The sequence below is a fragment of the Stegostoma tigrinum genome, chromosome 8, assembly GCF_030684315.1.
Source record: "Stegostoma tigrinum isolate sSteTig4 chromosome 8, sSteTig4.hap1, whole genome shotgun sequence".
Lineage (NCBI taxonomy): Eukaryota > Metazoa > Chordata > Chondrichthyes > Orectolobiformes > Stegostomatidae > Stegostoma > Stegostoma tigrinum.
Genome location: NC_081361.1, coordinates 47,721,421 through 47,738,151, shown reverse-complemented (window position 1 = coordinate 47,738,151; position 16,731 = coordinate 47,721,421). Strand labels below are relative to the sequence as shown.

The window sequence follows — 16,731 nt, the reverse complement described above, 5'->3', positions numbered from 1 at the left end:
AACATAAGAAGGCATAGGGAAATAAGTTCAGGGTACAGAATGAAAGGTTCTTCTTATGAATGTTACGTGAATTCATAATAAAGAATGATGAAATAGAAACAAATAAAAATAAATGGCTAGGTTCAACATAATATAGGACAATGTGAGGTTATGCATTGTGGCAGTAGGAATATTAGTTAAATGGCAAAAGGTTGCAGAAAGCTATGGAACAGTGGGTTTTGGGAATCCTGATCCCTGAATCACAAAAAGCTAGCATCTCAATTCATCTGCTAACAGGAAGACAAATGGGATGTTGGCCTTTATTTCAAAGGGAATGGAATATAAAAGCTAGGGAGGATTTGCTGAAACCATACACGGCACTAGCTAGACCACAGCTGGAATATTGTGAATAATTTTGAGCTGCTTACAAGAGGAAAGGCATTGGAGGCTGTCCAGAGGAAGCTCACCAGGCTGATACCAGGTATGGACTGACTATCTTATGAGGATAGATTGAGTAGGTTGGGTCTGTAATCATGGAAATTTAGAACCATAAGTTACCTTCTTGAAACAAATGAGAGATTCGTAGAATTAACAGGGTAGATGTGGAAAGGATATATCCCCTTGTGGGAATGTCTAGGATCAGAACACATTATCTCAGAACAAGGGATCACACATTTAAGATAGAGATGAGGCGGAATTTCTTTTGTCGGAGGATAGCAAATCTGTGGAATTGTTCCCCGCAGAGGGTTGTTGAGTCTGGGTCGATATATTCATGGCTGCGATAGACAGGTTTTTAATCATTAAGGGAATCCAGAGCTATGGGGAAAATGCAGGAAAGTGGAGTAGAGGATTTTCAGTCATGATCTCATGGAATAGTAGAATGCATTTAATGGGCTGAAAGACCTACTTCTCCTATGTCTTGTAGTCTTAGTGTATGACATGATAGTTATTACAAAGAAATGTTTGCAAAATGACACTGGCTAGGAGCTGAATATTCAAGGACATTTGATATTTTAGGACAGGAAGAGAGGAAAAGGAGGGTGGGCTGGCTCTGATAACAAAGCTGAAGGTCACGACAGTAATGAGAAATGATCTTGTTTTGAAGAATCGAAATGAAGGCTCAGCTGGATAGAGATAAGGAGCAGCAAAGAAGTCATAGTGGGAGTGGTTTATGTGTCACAACAACTATATGTATAAATCACAAATGATGGAAGTTTGTAAGAAAGATACTATAATATTTGTTTGAAATTTTAAACTTAGATTTTATGAATCAAATTGGCAAAATTTGCTGAGTACATGAGTTTTTAAGGTGTCTTCGAGAATATTTTGAAGCTAATCATATTGAAACCAATCTGGGAACAGGCTATTTTTGACTTGGTAATATCTATTTAGACAGAATTATTAAATAACTGCATTCTTTTTATACCTACCTGAGATGTTGTTATCACTGACAAGGCTAGCTTTTATTGCCGATCCCTAAAAGACTTTGGAAATGTGGTGGTGAGCCATGTTGTCAAGCCACTGCAGTCAGTCTGGTGCAGGTACATTCACAATGCTATTGGGAAAGGAGAATAGTAAAGAATCATTTAAGAAGTGATCATAACCTGCTGGAATTTCACATTGATTGTTAATAGGAAATTTTGATCTCAAACTCATATTGTAAACCTAAATACAAGCAATTATAAAGAGGTTAGAATGGAAAATGTGTTACAAGATGGTACAGAACCATTGGAAAAAAATTAAGGAGATACTTCACAGGTTTTCTGAGTCATGCTCCATTGTGAACATAAAAATGTACAGGAAAGTTGCATGGTCCGTGGCCAATCTGTGGAATTTCAGTTCAATTCGAATGAAAAGATGTATGATATTGCAAAGGTTAGTGGTTGTGCACACGAGTGGGAATTTTTGAAAATAAGCAAATGTTGACTTAAGAGAAAGGAGAAATTGAAATAAACCAACAAGTAATATCAACAGATAGTAAAAGTTTACAGAAATTTATAAAAAAGAAAAGGCCATTTCGAATAAGTGTTAGTCTCTTTTTGGCTGAATCTGGAGAATCAGTAAAGGCAGATTTGGATTGTATCTGCTTTCATGGTACAAAATACAGAAAGCATCCCAAAATAGGTGAAAAAAATTGCAGAAAAGAGGAACTTGAATAATTATGATCACAAGAAGTAAAATACAACCTATATTAATTAAGAGCAGGAGAAGGCCACTCGGCCATTGACTGTGTTCCACCTGGCTGATCTGATTTCAACCTCAACTCTACATTCCTGCCTATTGACAAAAACCTTTCATGTCTTTGCTGATCAAGAATCTATCTACATTTAAAATATCTTTTAAAAATTCTGTCTCCATTAAAGAATTCTGAAGACATCGACCCTCTGAGAGGAAATAAAAAGGTTGTTCTTAGATTGAATTTATTCTAGTAGTAGAGCAATTAATAAGACTAAAGGCTGACAGTGGCCCCAGAACTGATTTTCTGCATCTGAGGGTCAGAAATGAGTAGCTGAAGAAACAGTAAGTGAATTAGTTGCATCTTTTCAAAGTTCTCTACATTTTAGAAAGGTTCAAGACCGTAAAAAATAGGAACAGGAGTAAGCTGCTCAACTCATTGAGCCTGCTGTGTCATTCAACAGGATCACGGCTGATTCAATATTCCTCATTTCCATTTTCCTGCCCTTTTCACATAACGTTTGATTCTGTATACTTTTATAAACACACGCACAAACATTAATGGCTTAGAGGAAGAAAATGTAGATGACACTATGATAGGTGGAAAGGCAGGTTATGGGAGGAATGCAAACAATTTACGGAGAGCTATTAGTAGATTAAGTAAGTGGGCAAAAAAATGGCAAATGGAGTATAATGTGGGAAAATGTGACGATTTTTAAAGTTTTGTAAGGGAGAACAAAAAAATAGAATATTATTTAAATGGGGAAAAACTATAGAAGGCTGCAATACAAAGGGACTTGTGGGTACTTACACATGAAACACAAAGCCAACACATAAGTGCAGCTGATAAAAGGGAAGGCTAATGGAATATTAACCCTTATTTCAAGTGGGTAAGAGTATAAGAGTAGGGAAGTCTTACTGCAACTGTATGAGATGCTGGTGAGAGCACAACTGGAGTATTGTGAGCAGTTTTGATTCCCTTATTTAAGGAAGGGTATAATTTTGTTGGAAGCAGTTCAGAGAAAGTTCACGAGGATGATCCCTGGTGTAGAGGGATTGTCTTATGAGCAAAGGTTAAACAGCCTGGGACTCTACTCGTTGGAGTTTAGAAATGGTGATCTCATTGAAACCTATAGATTCTTAACGAGCTTAACAGGGTAGATATTGAGAAGATGTTTCCTTTCATGGAAGAGTCTAAGACCAGAAGGCAGTTTCAGAATAAAGGAGTTCAAATTTGAGACTGAGATGTAAATGAGTTTCTTCTCTGTGGGTTGAGAGGCTTTAGATCCCCTTGTCACAAGAGCTCTGGGGGCAGAGTCTGTGTATATTTAAGACTGAGAAAGATTCTTGCTTTTCAGTACATTGAGTCTGCTCAATCACTGCACATCATGTCAGTTCTGATGGTGGCCTTAACTCCAATTTCTTTCAGGATCTCCATAACCCTCAAATTCTTTATCAATCAAAGAAAAATATGTCTGACTCAGCTTTGAATTTATTCAACCATTGATGTCTGTGGAAAGGAACTCCAAACACTACTGATCTTCTTTGAACTTCCTGCTCATCTGCCTTAAATTGGAGACTCCCTCATTTTAAACTGCACCTAGTTCTAGCTTCTGCCAGAAGGGGAAACCTCCTTTTGGCATCTACCAAAACTGTTCACAGTAATCCAGTATGGCTCAACCGATGCCTTGAACAGTTCTATCAAAACTTCCCTACTTTTATGTTTCTCCTCCTGGCAATTAAAAGATCCATATTCAATGATGCCACACGATATTCTAAGGGAAGACATTTTTTTTTCAATAATTTGTATACACTGTTCTACTGATGTAATATTCCATTTGTTTTAGATTTGTCAAGCTCCCCTCCAGGTCCATACCATCAAGATATATATGTGTTGAAGCCTGAAGAACGTTTTAAGGCACCTCCCATTTTACCTCCCCATCTGCTCCAGGTCATTCTCAACAAGGATACACATATTTCAGTAAGTTCATTAAAATAATTAATTTGCTGGTGTAGCCATAAACAAATCTGTCATTTCATCTTCTCATTTGGTTCCTGCGTTATTCCAACTGCTTACAATTTATATATAATTTTAAATCTTCAGAACCCTCTAATAGTACATACAAGACTGAGGCAGGAACGCAAACTGTTTTTAAATGCATTTGTCAAGTGCTTATGTGGAAGAAAGAACACATTTTGTTTTTTTCCAGAAATAAACTCCAACCTTAAATTCTATCAGTGAATCATCAAAGGTACGTTATAATATTAAAAAAAAAAATTATCTATTCATTTATCTAAGTGCTCTCTTTCGGACCTCTGTGCAGAAATTGGATCTGTGTTTCACAAGATTGTAAGAGTAACTATAATTAAGAAGTACTTAATTAGTTGTAACCAATTCTGACAGCCTGAAGTTGTGAGTAGTACTACATAAATTACAGTTCTTTCCAATACTTACATTGCTCCATTTTTCTATAACCTGTAATATTAATATTAAATTTCAGTCGTCTGATCAATTGAATAACTGAACTAAATCCTTTTATAATCTGTTTACTGTGTCTTTTGTCCTTTTTGCTGCTTCTGTTTTCCTGTCCTCTGGATCTTTGATAAGCTTATAGTTATATTTTGCAATTTATGTAGCTAAGAAACTACAGGAGTTCAAATATTGAAGTTCACAATTCTGCACTTGACAGCAACAGCTCAGTATAAACAACACCTCTCACCAGTATGGACCATTTCTCAATTTTAAAAATAAATTTTATCCCACATTCTCTTCAGATTTTCCACGATTTGTAGTTTTGCTAAATGTTCTGTGTGGGAAATTATCAAAGATATTCCATAAATTTATAAGGCTTCTCACCATGAATCTTTCCCTTTTTAAATCATTGCTGACTTTTAAAATAATTTTGATAATCCAATAAGTAGTTATCTGTTACTTAAAATTATTATTTTACCTGATTCAGCGTTACTATCTCTGCTTAGACCATCTCTGTTGCTCATTTTTATGTGTATAACCTCCAGTGACGGAAAGATCTTCAATGAGAATTCAAAAATTTCTTTTCCAGTTTTATCCATTTTCTTCACATAAACATCGCCTAGTCCAGGGGATTTATCGGTGTTAAGTTCTTTTGTATTTATGAAATATGTTGCACTGTTTTCAGACTTCCTGCAAGTCTAGATGTTTTTAATTTAAAGATGTCAGTGTTTTCCTCCAAAGTTTCAGTTTAGTCCTTAACTATCCTGTCACTGTTTTATTTATGTATCCTTTGCCTGTTAAAACCCAGTTCTTTTTAATCCATTCTTGCAGTTTTCTATTTTCCTTCCACTGTTGTCTCACTTTTCCAGAAGTTTTTGTTTACCTCCTGACTCCAACATCGGGATTTGACATGGAGAATTTTAGTGCAAATGGATTGCAAGCTAATACAAATAGTTCAGTTTGGAATGATATTATTTGTTGTTTGTTAAGCAGCCTTTAGAGAGCTGTTGCAAACCTGTTTCAGGGTTCAACTAACTATTAATCTTTATTCTATAATCTATTTAAGCAATTGGTTGACTGTAAGATTAATCAGTTTTTTAACTTGTTCATCTAGTGTGATCCCGCTTTACTACCTGAACCAAACCATGTGATGTTGAATCATCTATATGCACTTTCCATAAAAGTAAGTTGGTTATACATTTCAAATTCTGTTGAAATTGAATGTGACCTATGTAAAAATAGTGAGTAAAGAAATGTGCGCTTTTTTCATTTTATTGGCTTGTTGAAGTACATTAGATCAACCAATTAATGACTTTAACTATCAACTATGTTCAAATGAAGAAACTGAAGAATCAGTGTAGAGTTGTAGAAGTCCTTAAAATGTTCAAGCCTTGACAGCTAGTTAGAATGATTAAAAACTGTAAATGCAGCGTTCTTGAGGTTAGCCATATACTTAGGAAAATACTATACTGTCACCTACAATACCAAGGGAATAAGCAGTTTTTACAAACTTTGCTATCTTGTGCACATGCCATTCAGTGTGGAACCTTAAGTTCGGCATTTTAGGTCTTGCATGACTTCCTATTTGACCAGTCAGTGTTTTCTAAACATAAATAAGAACAGGAATTCTGGGAAATCTCAGCAGGTCTGGCAGTATCTGTGGGCAGAAAACAAAGTTAACGTTTCAATTATAGATTTCCAGCACATTTTTAATTTCAGATTTTCAGCATCTGCTGTGTTTTGCTTCTATTTTAATGATGTTTCAAACAGTTGCTTTTTTTTTGAGACTGATGATTTTGAATACTGCAGATTGTACTGTGATTTCTACATCAAATAATTTATTTTCAGGTTTCTTCATCAGAGCCTGTACTTCCAGGACAGTTGATATATTACAGTTGACAGTGTGTAATCTGGCTTGGCTCCAAGGCACAAAATATTATTCTTTCAGGGCATCCCCCTCCTCAAGGATTATTTTTTGATTTTCAGAGTTACTTTTAGGGTTTTAGGAGTTTTTTCTCTTCATTCCCACAAACTCCATCATTAGTTGATGCAGTCATACAGTAACGTTATCTTTTTTCTATATTTATGTGAACAAAAACCCAAAACAACTGCAGATTCTGTAAATCACTGTTCTGAGCGAGGGTCACTTGACTTGAAATGATAACTCTGATTTCTGTACATCGGTGTTGCCAGACCTGCTGAACTTTTCCAGCAATTTCTGTTTTTGCCTTGTATTTGTGTTGATCTCAAGGGTATTGGATTTGTGCAGAGGAAGATTCAGAAGAATTCATCAATATTCTCAATAAATGATATCAGCCTATTAACTTTAAAGTCGCAACACAGAATGAAATCCATTAATTTTCTAGATATCACAATACTTAATTTGGAACAAGACAACAAGCATAAGTTATTGATGCTTTTTTCAAAATAACTTTCAGATGCTTCCGCATACAAAAAGCCATCCCCCAAATACACCTTCTACAAACTAGTGAGATCACATCTTGTCCATTGTATATTTACAAGGTGAGGATATTTTAAACAATCACTGCTATCCTTTTTACTGAATTTCAGATCATATCTCAGACTTAAATTTAGCCCTTGACAATGTTCATTGCGACAGCATTCACTGCAGTCTTCCCCATGGACTGGCTCCTGCACATTTGCAGCTATAAGCTAGAGAAAGCCCATCCGTCTGCAAGTAATGAATTAGTTCAGTAATTTTAGGTTTTTCTTAGCTCCGAGTTAGTTGTGTTCCTTTATTAACAAGTTTGAAAATGGTCTATCTTCTTGGTAACCTTCCTGACTGCTCCTTGCCCTTGCAGTGTCCCACGCGCACTCATCCTCCTTGTGACCTCCCATTCTCTCCCTCACCCCTTTCAGCAAAATTGTCACCACCCAGTCTCCTTGCAGCCCACTCTTCTCTCTCCAGTCCCATTGTGGTCAGCCCTGACTCCTTATCAGCTTGCTTCCTAGTCAACTTGTATCCTTCTGTGTTCCGGTGGCTGCCTTGTGGCACAGTCTGCCTCTCCCTGAGATGCCTGTACTAAACACCCCCCAGCTGTCTTGCAGCTCCCTCAGCATTTTTGTGGTCATCCCTATTCCTCTTGCCATTTCTCTCCTCTCCGCCCTCAACCCCCTTACTGCTTACACCATCTCCCACAGCCCCCAAGTACCCCTGTCCTGCCCCTCACTTCTAACCCTATTACAGCCTTCCTGTCTCCCCACAGTTTACCTATGACTCCCCAACCCCATCTTGCATTTAGTGGGCAGACAACTGCTCAACAAAAATGAAGCTTTCCTTTCCCCCTTCAAGCATTGATGCTGCCAGCCTCTGCTTCCCCTCCTGATCTTTACAAAGTGATTGCCAGACCACTTGCTGCCCACTGCTAGCACTCACTAACCTAGCTGCTCCTGCAATCATAAGCTGATTTTCTGCTGCGTTTGTTTCTAATAGGTTCACTCATAAACTTATCAGCAGAAAACACAGAAGACAACCAGTCTACGATTGGAGGAGCAATTCTTCATCCTTTCCTTCCATTCTATTTATGAGGCAGACTTTTCTCTGATTGGTCATCCCTGAGAGTCTTTTCAGACAATTTGCGCTCTTGGAGGCAGATTTTCACTGCCTTCGTGTATCTGCTGCTTCTTGCAGAAATATGCTTTGGGGAGTCAGAAGGACATCAGCCAGCTCTGCTCAAATGAGGTTGAGAGCAGTTGATTATTATCGTTGTCAACTGGATAATTTATTAATTCATAATGCTTGCAAAGAAACTTTGTATTGTCAAAGGCATTCATTGTGCAGTTGGATTTCTAAACTGCTCCACCTCATCGGCTTTCTGAAGACACAGTTCTGACACTCTTGACAAAAGATTTGCCTAGACTGTTCCTCAAGAATTAAATAAAAACAAATACCTTGGATGTTGTAAAGCTGAAATAAAAAGAAGAAATTCTGGAGAAACTCAGCAGGTCTGCCACCATCTGTAGAGAGAGAAATGGAGTTAAAATTTCAAGTCCAATATGAGTTAAGACCTGAAGAATGGACTCGAATTTTTAACTTATTCCCCTCTCTTCAGTTAGGCGTTGACAGATGACTGCCTGTGCAATGTGCAAATTGGCATAGGTTAAATAAAACTCAGCCATAGAATCATACAGCACAGAAGCAGACCTTTTAATCCAACTAGTCCATGCCAATCATAATCCCAAACTAAACTAGTTCCACATGCCTTTGCTTGGCCCAAATCCTTCCAAACATTTCTTCTTGTACTTGTCCAAATGTATTTTAAACATTGTAACTATATCCACATCTACCCCTTCCGCTAAAGGTTTTTTTCATACATGAACCACTCTCCGTGCAAAATAAAAATTGCCCTTCATGACTTTTCAAAATCCTTCATCCCTCATGTTAAAAATATGGCCCCTAGTCTTGAAATCCCCCACCCTCAGGAAAAGACACCTGCCATTCACGTTACCTTTTGTTTTGACTTTGATTTTATTGGCATGTATACCGAAATACAGTGAAAAGCTTTGTTTACAAGCAGCACAGGCTGATCACAGCAAGCAACGGATGTGCAGATCCAAAAAGATTTAGAGGCATACAGGTTACATTGCAGGTTAGATTATTTAAGGCTTGAGTCCATGCAACAGTATGATAACAGCCGGAAAGAAGCTGTTCCCGAACCTGCTCATGTATGTGTTCTGTATACCCTTCATATCTATCTATACCCTTCATGACCTTATAAACCTCTATAAGGTCACCCCTCAACTTCCTACATTTCAGTGAAGAAAGTCCCAGCCTATTCAGCCCCCCCTCCTAACTTAAACCCTCCATTCCCAGCAACATCCTGGCAATTCTCTTCTGAACCCTCTCTAGCTTAATAGTACCCTTCCTATAACTGGGTAACCAGAACTGAACACAGTACTCCAGCAGAGGCCTCACTAATGTCCTGTACAACCTCAACATAACATCCCAACTCCTACGGTCAAAGGTGTGAGCAATGAAGTCAAGTGTGCCAAACATCACCTTAACCGCTCTATCCATATATGATGCAAACTTTAAAGAATTATGCACTTGCATCTCTGGATTCCTGTGTTCTACGACACTACCCAAGGCCCTACTTTTAATTGTATAAGTCCTACCCTTGTTTTCTTTACCAAAATGTATTTATCCACATTAACCTTCATCTGTCACTCTTCAATCCATTGCTCCAATTGATCAAAATCTCTTTGTAATTTTAGATGACCTTTTCTGTACACCATACTACCAATCTTGGTGTCATCTACAAACTTACGAACAATGCCTTCTATTTTCTCATCTAGATCATTTATATAAATGCTAAACAAAAGTGGACCCAGCACCAATCCCTGCTGCTGCCAGACTACTGTAATTCTCCAACATTTACTATCTTTATTCCACCAGAGTCAAGTATGCTTTTTTGTATCCCTCAGGCAAGCTATTTTTGTTCTCTCCATGGTGGCATTGACTTCTTGGTTTGCCTAGGTAACGACCAAATGCTTAATGGCAGTCAGTGTACAAAGCCTCACCTCACACCTGTTGATAATCCTGTTTCTTAGAATGTTCCTTAACTTGCCACTGTCCAAATGGGCCAAGTAAACCGATTTACCTTCACTTTGGCAATCATAGGGTGATATCAACAGTTAAGAGACAGTGGATGGACCTTCAAGGAAATGTGGTCAAGTCCGCAATTCAACGTGACCTTCCATTTAGACTCAATTGTATGTGTGGTTTTCCTCTCAATTTTAAGAGTATTTTCAGACTGCCTTGTCTGTTGAACGATGTTTTTCCTTATATGAATTGAGCCATCTTTTCAAAGCTAGTTTTGAAACAGAACTGGAAAAAATATTCTGCCTTCCTGCTGAATTTTCTTCTGCTGCATTCTGAATATCTCAAGGCAAAAAGGAACAGGTCCTACCCTGAAACCTAAGATTGCTAAAATAGTTAATGTCAAATCTCAACAGGCCAGAGAGCTCTCTCTAGTGGCCAAATGCCATAACAATCATTACCATGAAAGCCATGACACCTTGGTCAAAGTCAGAAGTCACATGATACCAGATTATAAACCAACAGGTTTATTTGAAATCACAAGCTTTCGGATTGTAGCCCCTTCTTCAGGTTAAGTGAGCTGCGCTTCGAAAACATGTGATTTCAAATAAACCTGTTGGACTATAACCTGATGTCATGTGACTTCTGACTTTGTCCACCCCAGTCCAACACCGGCACCTCCACATCATCATACCTTGGTGACATGACCTCCTCCCAGTGCTGCGAATTTACAGTGAGGAAGAATCTCCACATAGCACTCAACAGCTTATACAGATTTTTCACTACTAACAATATAGAATATGAAATTTCAGTGACCCAACTGGAACTGACAATCAAACTAATGAAATTTTGGATAAGGTATATTAAGTAATTATGCAGCTGATTAAACGCTTGGTTTAAACAATTTGTGGCTGTTCAGGGGGAAAAAAGTCATAAAGTAGTTAAAATGGCAGCCAGTAAGGATTCCTAAAGTAAGTGCACTTTTACTTTTGAGACAGGAGTGCCCTTCTAGGCTTTATAAATTCAGCCTGGGCTGCTGCAAGTCTGCACTGGTCCATACCCAATAAGAAGATTTCAGAGCCCCCATGAAACCTGCTTCTTTATTCCAGCCAATCTGATATGTCACAAACTCGGGTCAGTGCCTTGTGAAAACTTGCCCCATTATTTCAAAACTGAATGGAAAGCTAAAAGCTGAAAATTTATTCTCGATCCTATCTTAAGTCTGGGTTTTGTTTGTGCTTTCTTCAGCTAAACTGATTCAGGCTATTTAACAGAAGTAGAAATGTATGTATGATATTGGCTCTTTCTTTCCACACATGTCAGTATCCTTGTCCTCTTGATAAGACCATAAGACATAGGAGTGGAAGTAAGGCCATTCGGCCCATCAAGTCCACTCCACCATTTAAATCATGGCTGATGGGCATTTCAACTCCACTTCCCTGCACTCTCCCCGTAGCCCTTGATTCCTTGTGAGATCAAGAATTTGTCGATCTCTGCCTTGAAGGCATCTAACGTCCCGGCCTCCACTGCACTCCGTGGCAGTGAATTCCACAGGCCCACCACTCTCTGGCTGAAGAAATGTCGTCTCATTTCTGTTTGAAATTTACCCCCTCTAATTTTAAGGCTGTGCCCATGGGTCCTAGTCTCCCCGCCTAACGGAAACAACTTCCCAGCATTCACCCCTTCTAAGCCATACGTTATCTTGTAAGTTTCTATTTGATCTCCCCTCAACCTTCTAAACTCTAATGAGTACAATCCCAGGATCCTTAGTCGTTCATCATACGTTGAACCTACCATTCCAGGGATCATCTGTGTGAATCTCTGCTGGACACGCTCCAGGGTTAGTATGTCCTTCCTGAGGTGTGGGGCCGAAAATTGGATGCAGTATTCTAAATGGGACCTAACTAGAGCTTTATAAAGTCTCAGAAGCACATCACTGCTTTTATATTCCAACCCTCTTGAGATAAACAACAACATTACATTCGCTTTCTTAATCATGGACTCTACCTGCAAGTTAACCTTTAGAGAATCCTGGACCAACACTCCCAGATCCCTTTGTACTTCTGCTTTACGAATTTTCTCACTGGTTAGAAAATAGTCCATGCCTGTATTCATTTTTCCAAAGTGCAAAACCTCACATTTGTTCACGTTGAATTTCATCAGCCATTTCCTGGACAACTCTCCTAAACTGTCTAAATCTTTCTGCAGCTTCCCCACCTCCTCAGTACTACCTGCCTGTCCACCTATCTTCGTATCATCGGCAAACTTTGCCAGAATGCCCCCAGTCCCTTCATCCAAATCATTAATATATAAGGTGAATAGCTCCGGCCCCAACACTGAACCCTGCGGGACACCACTTGTCACTCTGAAAAAGAGCCTTTTATCCCAACTCTCTGCCTTCTGTCAGACAGCCAATCCTCAATCCAAGCCAGTAGCTTACCTCGAACACTATGTGCCCTCACCTTACTCAGCAGCCTCTCGTGAGGGACCTTATCAACGGCCTTTTGGAAGTCTCGATAGATAACATGTACTGGGTTTCCCTGGTCTAACATACTTGTTACCTGTTCAAAGAATTTTAACAGGTTTGTCAGGCGCGACGTCCCCTTACTAAATCCTTGCTGACTTGTTCTAATCTGACCCTGCACTTCCAGGAATTTAGAAATCTCATCCTTGACAATGGATTCTAGAATTTTACCAACAACCGAGATTAGGCTAATCGGCCCATAATTTTCCATCTTTTGCCTCGATCCTTTCTTAAACAAGGGGGTTACAACAGCAATTTTCCAATCATCTGGGACTTACCCTGACTCCAGTGACTTTTGATTACCCTTGTACAACTTGTGCATTTAGTCTGATTTGATAATTGTGTTTCAGACTGAGAGATTGAGGTAATAGAGGAATTGACCTTATAATTGGATGTTTGAAATTAATTAACTGCTAGAGTATGTTTCCACAGATGCTGAAAACTTTGCTACCATTTTCAAATACTCGTTATTTATTTGTGGCCCAGGCCAATGTACTGAACTTTGAGAAACACAGCTAGACCTGGTTCTGACCTTGCCAAGTATCCACATTAGCTGGGTGTACAAAATGATAGTAAGGACTGTAGAATATTTATCCTACCACACACCTCCCCCACTCCTGACCTGCCATAAGGGAGCTGAGACTAACTGTAGTTTACTTATGGTGATGTAGGTAAGGTCAGTTACCTCAGTAGAGATTAGGAATGTTTCATATACAATGTACAATCTGTGTGGTTTATTCATGAAGAAGTAGTTGGTGTACAAAATTGAGCTACTGGAAGGAGGTCCCTATTCAAGCCATCATCAGCCATGATTTTGTCAGGCCAGACTTGACAGGCTGAATAGATCTATTTCTATTCAGAGAATCTTAACTGTATTTTAGTGATCTGATTTACTAATTGATTATGTAACTTCTGTGTTAGTGTATTTTACAATTCTTCTTCATTGGATTAAAAGGTTTTTTTTAAATGGTCAGAAAATTGGCATCCTAGCTCTAAAATGGGAAAATTGCTTTTTATTGTAGTTTAACTGTATTATTTGCTACACTGTACATCTGCTATTGGTTGCTCAATGATTTAGTACTTCAGCTGATCTCAATTTGAATAACCTGCTTAACGATGTCAAGATGAATTTAAAGTCAATGCTGCTCTTCAGTGTTTTAACGAAAACCTTACTTTTCTATCCTAGGATGGCGTGATGGTTCTTAGTGCCACCCATCGATATAAGAAGAAATATGTTACTACTTTACTCTATAAACCAATCTGATCTGCCATCCCGATAGTCAGCATGCCCAAATGGTAAATTAATGTCTGTTAGTTGGCCACTCAGTGATGGAGCTTCATTAGGATTTTAGCAGTTGTGTTGGTTGCCTTCTACATAATAGTTACAAGCACTTTACCAGATTGACGTACAAGTGTGACACTGAAAACTATGGTATCAGCTACGGCAATGCAGAATGTTCACTTTAGATTTGTACTTTGGGAAACTTGAAATGCATCTGAAATTGAGGAACTGTCTCAGTCATGATGAGCTGCTATATAGGGAAAAGCTTACAGTTGAAATTCAAAAGATTTTCTAGTAAAATATTTCTAAAAGCTTGCTTAATATTCTAATTTGTATTACATTTGACTTGGTGGGTGGGTGGTTACAACTTTACCTTATTTGTTCTAGAAATTAATTTTTTTGATTAAAACCTCTTACAGTTTAGTATGTGGAATGAAATCTAGCTTTCAGCAGTGTGCTATCTTTTAATACCTGAACCTTTATATGTATCAGCGTACCTCTTTAATTTATTGTTGATGCACTGGTGTGAATGTTTTTGAAAGAACCTATTATTTAGAATATCGGTTTGCAAAATGTGAAGTACATTAAATAATGGATTCCCCCCACAGCAAGCAAATGTATTTACGAAGCCATCAAAGGATTGACAAAAATAAATTGTAGTTTGAAGTTAGAGTTAGAATATTATAAATTTGCTAAAACTTCATTTGCACAGACTTGATGTGTTGATTGGAGGATTTGTGTTGTGGTTTAGATAATGGTAAATAAGTTCAGAATGATGTTGATGGGTGAAACTGGCAGACAGGTGAAATTAAATACAGAGAAGTGTGAAATGATACATTTTCGTAGCAGAATAAGAAATGGCAATATAAACCAAATTGTACAGTTGTATGGAGAGGTAGGTGCAGGTACAGAACTGAACAAAGATCCTATAGTGTGACAGGACAAGTTGAGAAGTTTTTTTCATTAAAGAAAAGCATCTGGGATCCTTGGCTTTAGCAATAGTGGCTTTTGAGTATGAAAAGTAATATATTATGTAAATCTTTGCAAGGTTTACTCAGATGTACTAAGAGTGAGGGACTTCAGTTAAGTGAACAAAATAAAAAAATGCTGGGTTATTCTCTGGAGAGCAGAGATGATTAAGACGATGAATGATCTTGGTGTAAATAAGGAAAAATAGTTTCTAATGGTCAGTAACCAACAGATAAGAATTTAGGTTGATTACAAAAGAACTAGAAGCAGCATTTGTGGAGAACACGTCGCAATGTGGACTGCACTACCTGAAAGGATTCGGATAAGTACTTGAAGGGAAAATATTTAATTATGCGGAAAGAGCTGGAGGGTGAGATAATCACTCTTTCAAAGATCCATCATGGAAGCCAATCAAACAATGCACCTTTCAGTGCCATGTCATTCAGCGATTGTATGAAAGGACAGCTAGAAGGAGACCGAAAATGGTTTTCCAGATCAAGTTGATCGAACTGATTTTCCTTCCAGCTAAATTACTGCCAAGTGACATGTCAAGAATCTTTATTTCAGTTCAAGATGCAGGGACATCTAATCTTAATCAGCTCTAATAATTGAAACTAATCTAAAGCTGCAAATTAAAAGTGCACAGGCATAAAGATTTGAAATAACCATCTTGTTTGAATACCACAGTCTACTATCTGGTGTTGTTGCTCATCTTCAGAAACTCTGAATTGGGAATTAATTGTTATATTTCCCAAGTATTTAATGCAATTGCTGGATGATTTGTCATTTTCTAGCAGAACTGGAGTATAGGGACTATGCATTGCAAGCTAAATTTGTTACTTCCTTGGCACACTAGAGATTTAGCAATCCCAGAACTCGTTCCCTTTGAAACAAATGGGAAATGTGACATTTGAGTTATACTCCAGAGACAATACCAAATGATCCACTGTTCTTAGGGCAGTATGAATTGTTTAGGTAGATTCAAAGCCTTAGATTGTTGATTCTTTTAACTCCTTTGTGATTGAATAGCAAATGGTTCTTCTCTATAACTTTTTTTCTGGAGGACAAAGTGATCTAGATTTGTGTGTGAAATGGCATGAATATTCAAGTCGTTACAGATACTGGAGTGCACTTATTGTATAAATTGATGTGTATACTATACAATGTTGTAACGAAAATAAAGTATCTCAGCTTGTTACAAAATGGGTGGTGCATTCTTAACCATAAAACCCCACTTTTATTTTGTAATGTCTAACATTCACAGTTCACAAATCTGCAAGGAGGATGCATTTTCTAATCACAGGCTTTGAAGGTAAGGTGAACTTGATATGTCAGTGATTGAAATCACTGGAATCAGTCATTTCTTGATTAACATTGGTGTTGCCATGATAGTTACCACACCTTTGTTTACTTTGTATTGAAACATTCATTTAAATAATATTTCTTTGCCAAAATTTATAAAGTCCAGTGAAGAATGTAGAAATATTGTTTTTAATTACATTGCAGACAAGACTACTGTAGTTGCTTCAGATACTTGAACCTTTGGTTAAGTAGGAAATAGCTTTAAACATGAAGCAATTTTTTTAATATAAAGGATCATTCTCCTTTCAATGCCACCATGTTTTTAAAATTCTGACTGTGGAAGGGCATACTTAATGGGCTTGGTTGATGCAATTTTCACCTCTGTCAGAGGGATGTACGTTTAACTCTTGAATTCATAGTCCAAATAAATAGTCTGCAATTTTGTTTCAGTTTTGATTAAGCCTTTT

General features: G+C 37.8%; 1 protein-coding gene across 4 annotated transcripts in view; it reads left to right on the top strand.

Annotated features, from left to right (window-relative positions):
- Positions 1-16,165, top strand: part of LOC125456370 (5'-AMP-activated protein kinase subunit beta-2-like) — a 45,397-nt gene extending 29,232 nt beyond the window's left edge. For 2 of the 4 annotated variants that reach the window (XM_048539414.2, XM_048539413.2), the window contains exons 6-8: positions 4,002-4,135; positions 5,742-5,810; positions 13,898-16,165. In XM_048539414.2, coding sequence (XP_048395371.1) covers positions 4,002-4,135; positions 5,742-5,810; positions 13,898-13,975 — 281 coding nt within the window. In that variant the 3' untranslated portion in view covers positions 13,976-16,165. Of the gene's footprint in view, positions 1-4,001; positions 4,136-4,364; positions 4,407-5,741; positions 5,811-7,065; positions 7,151-13,897 lie in introns of all 4 variants that reach the window. The other 2 variants (XR_009446059.1, XM_059647858.1) reach the window with 2 other exon arrangements.
- The last annotated feature ends 566 nt before the right edge of the window (positions 16,166-16,731 follow it).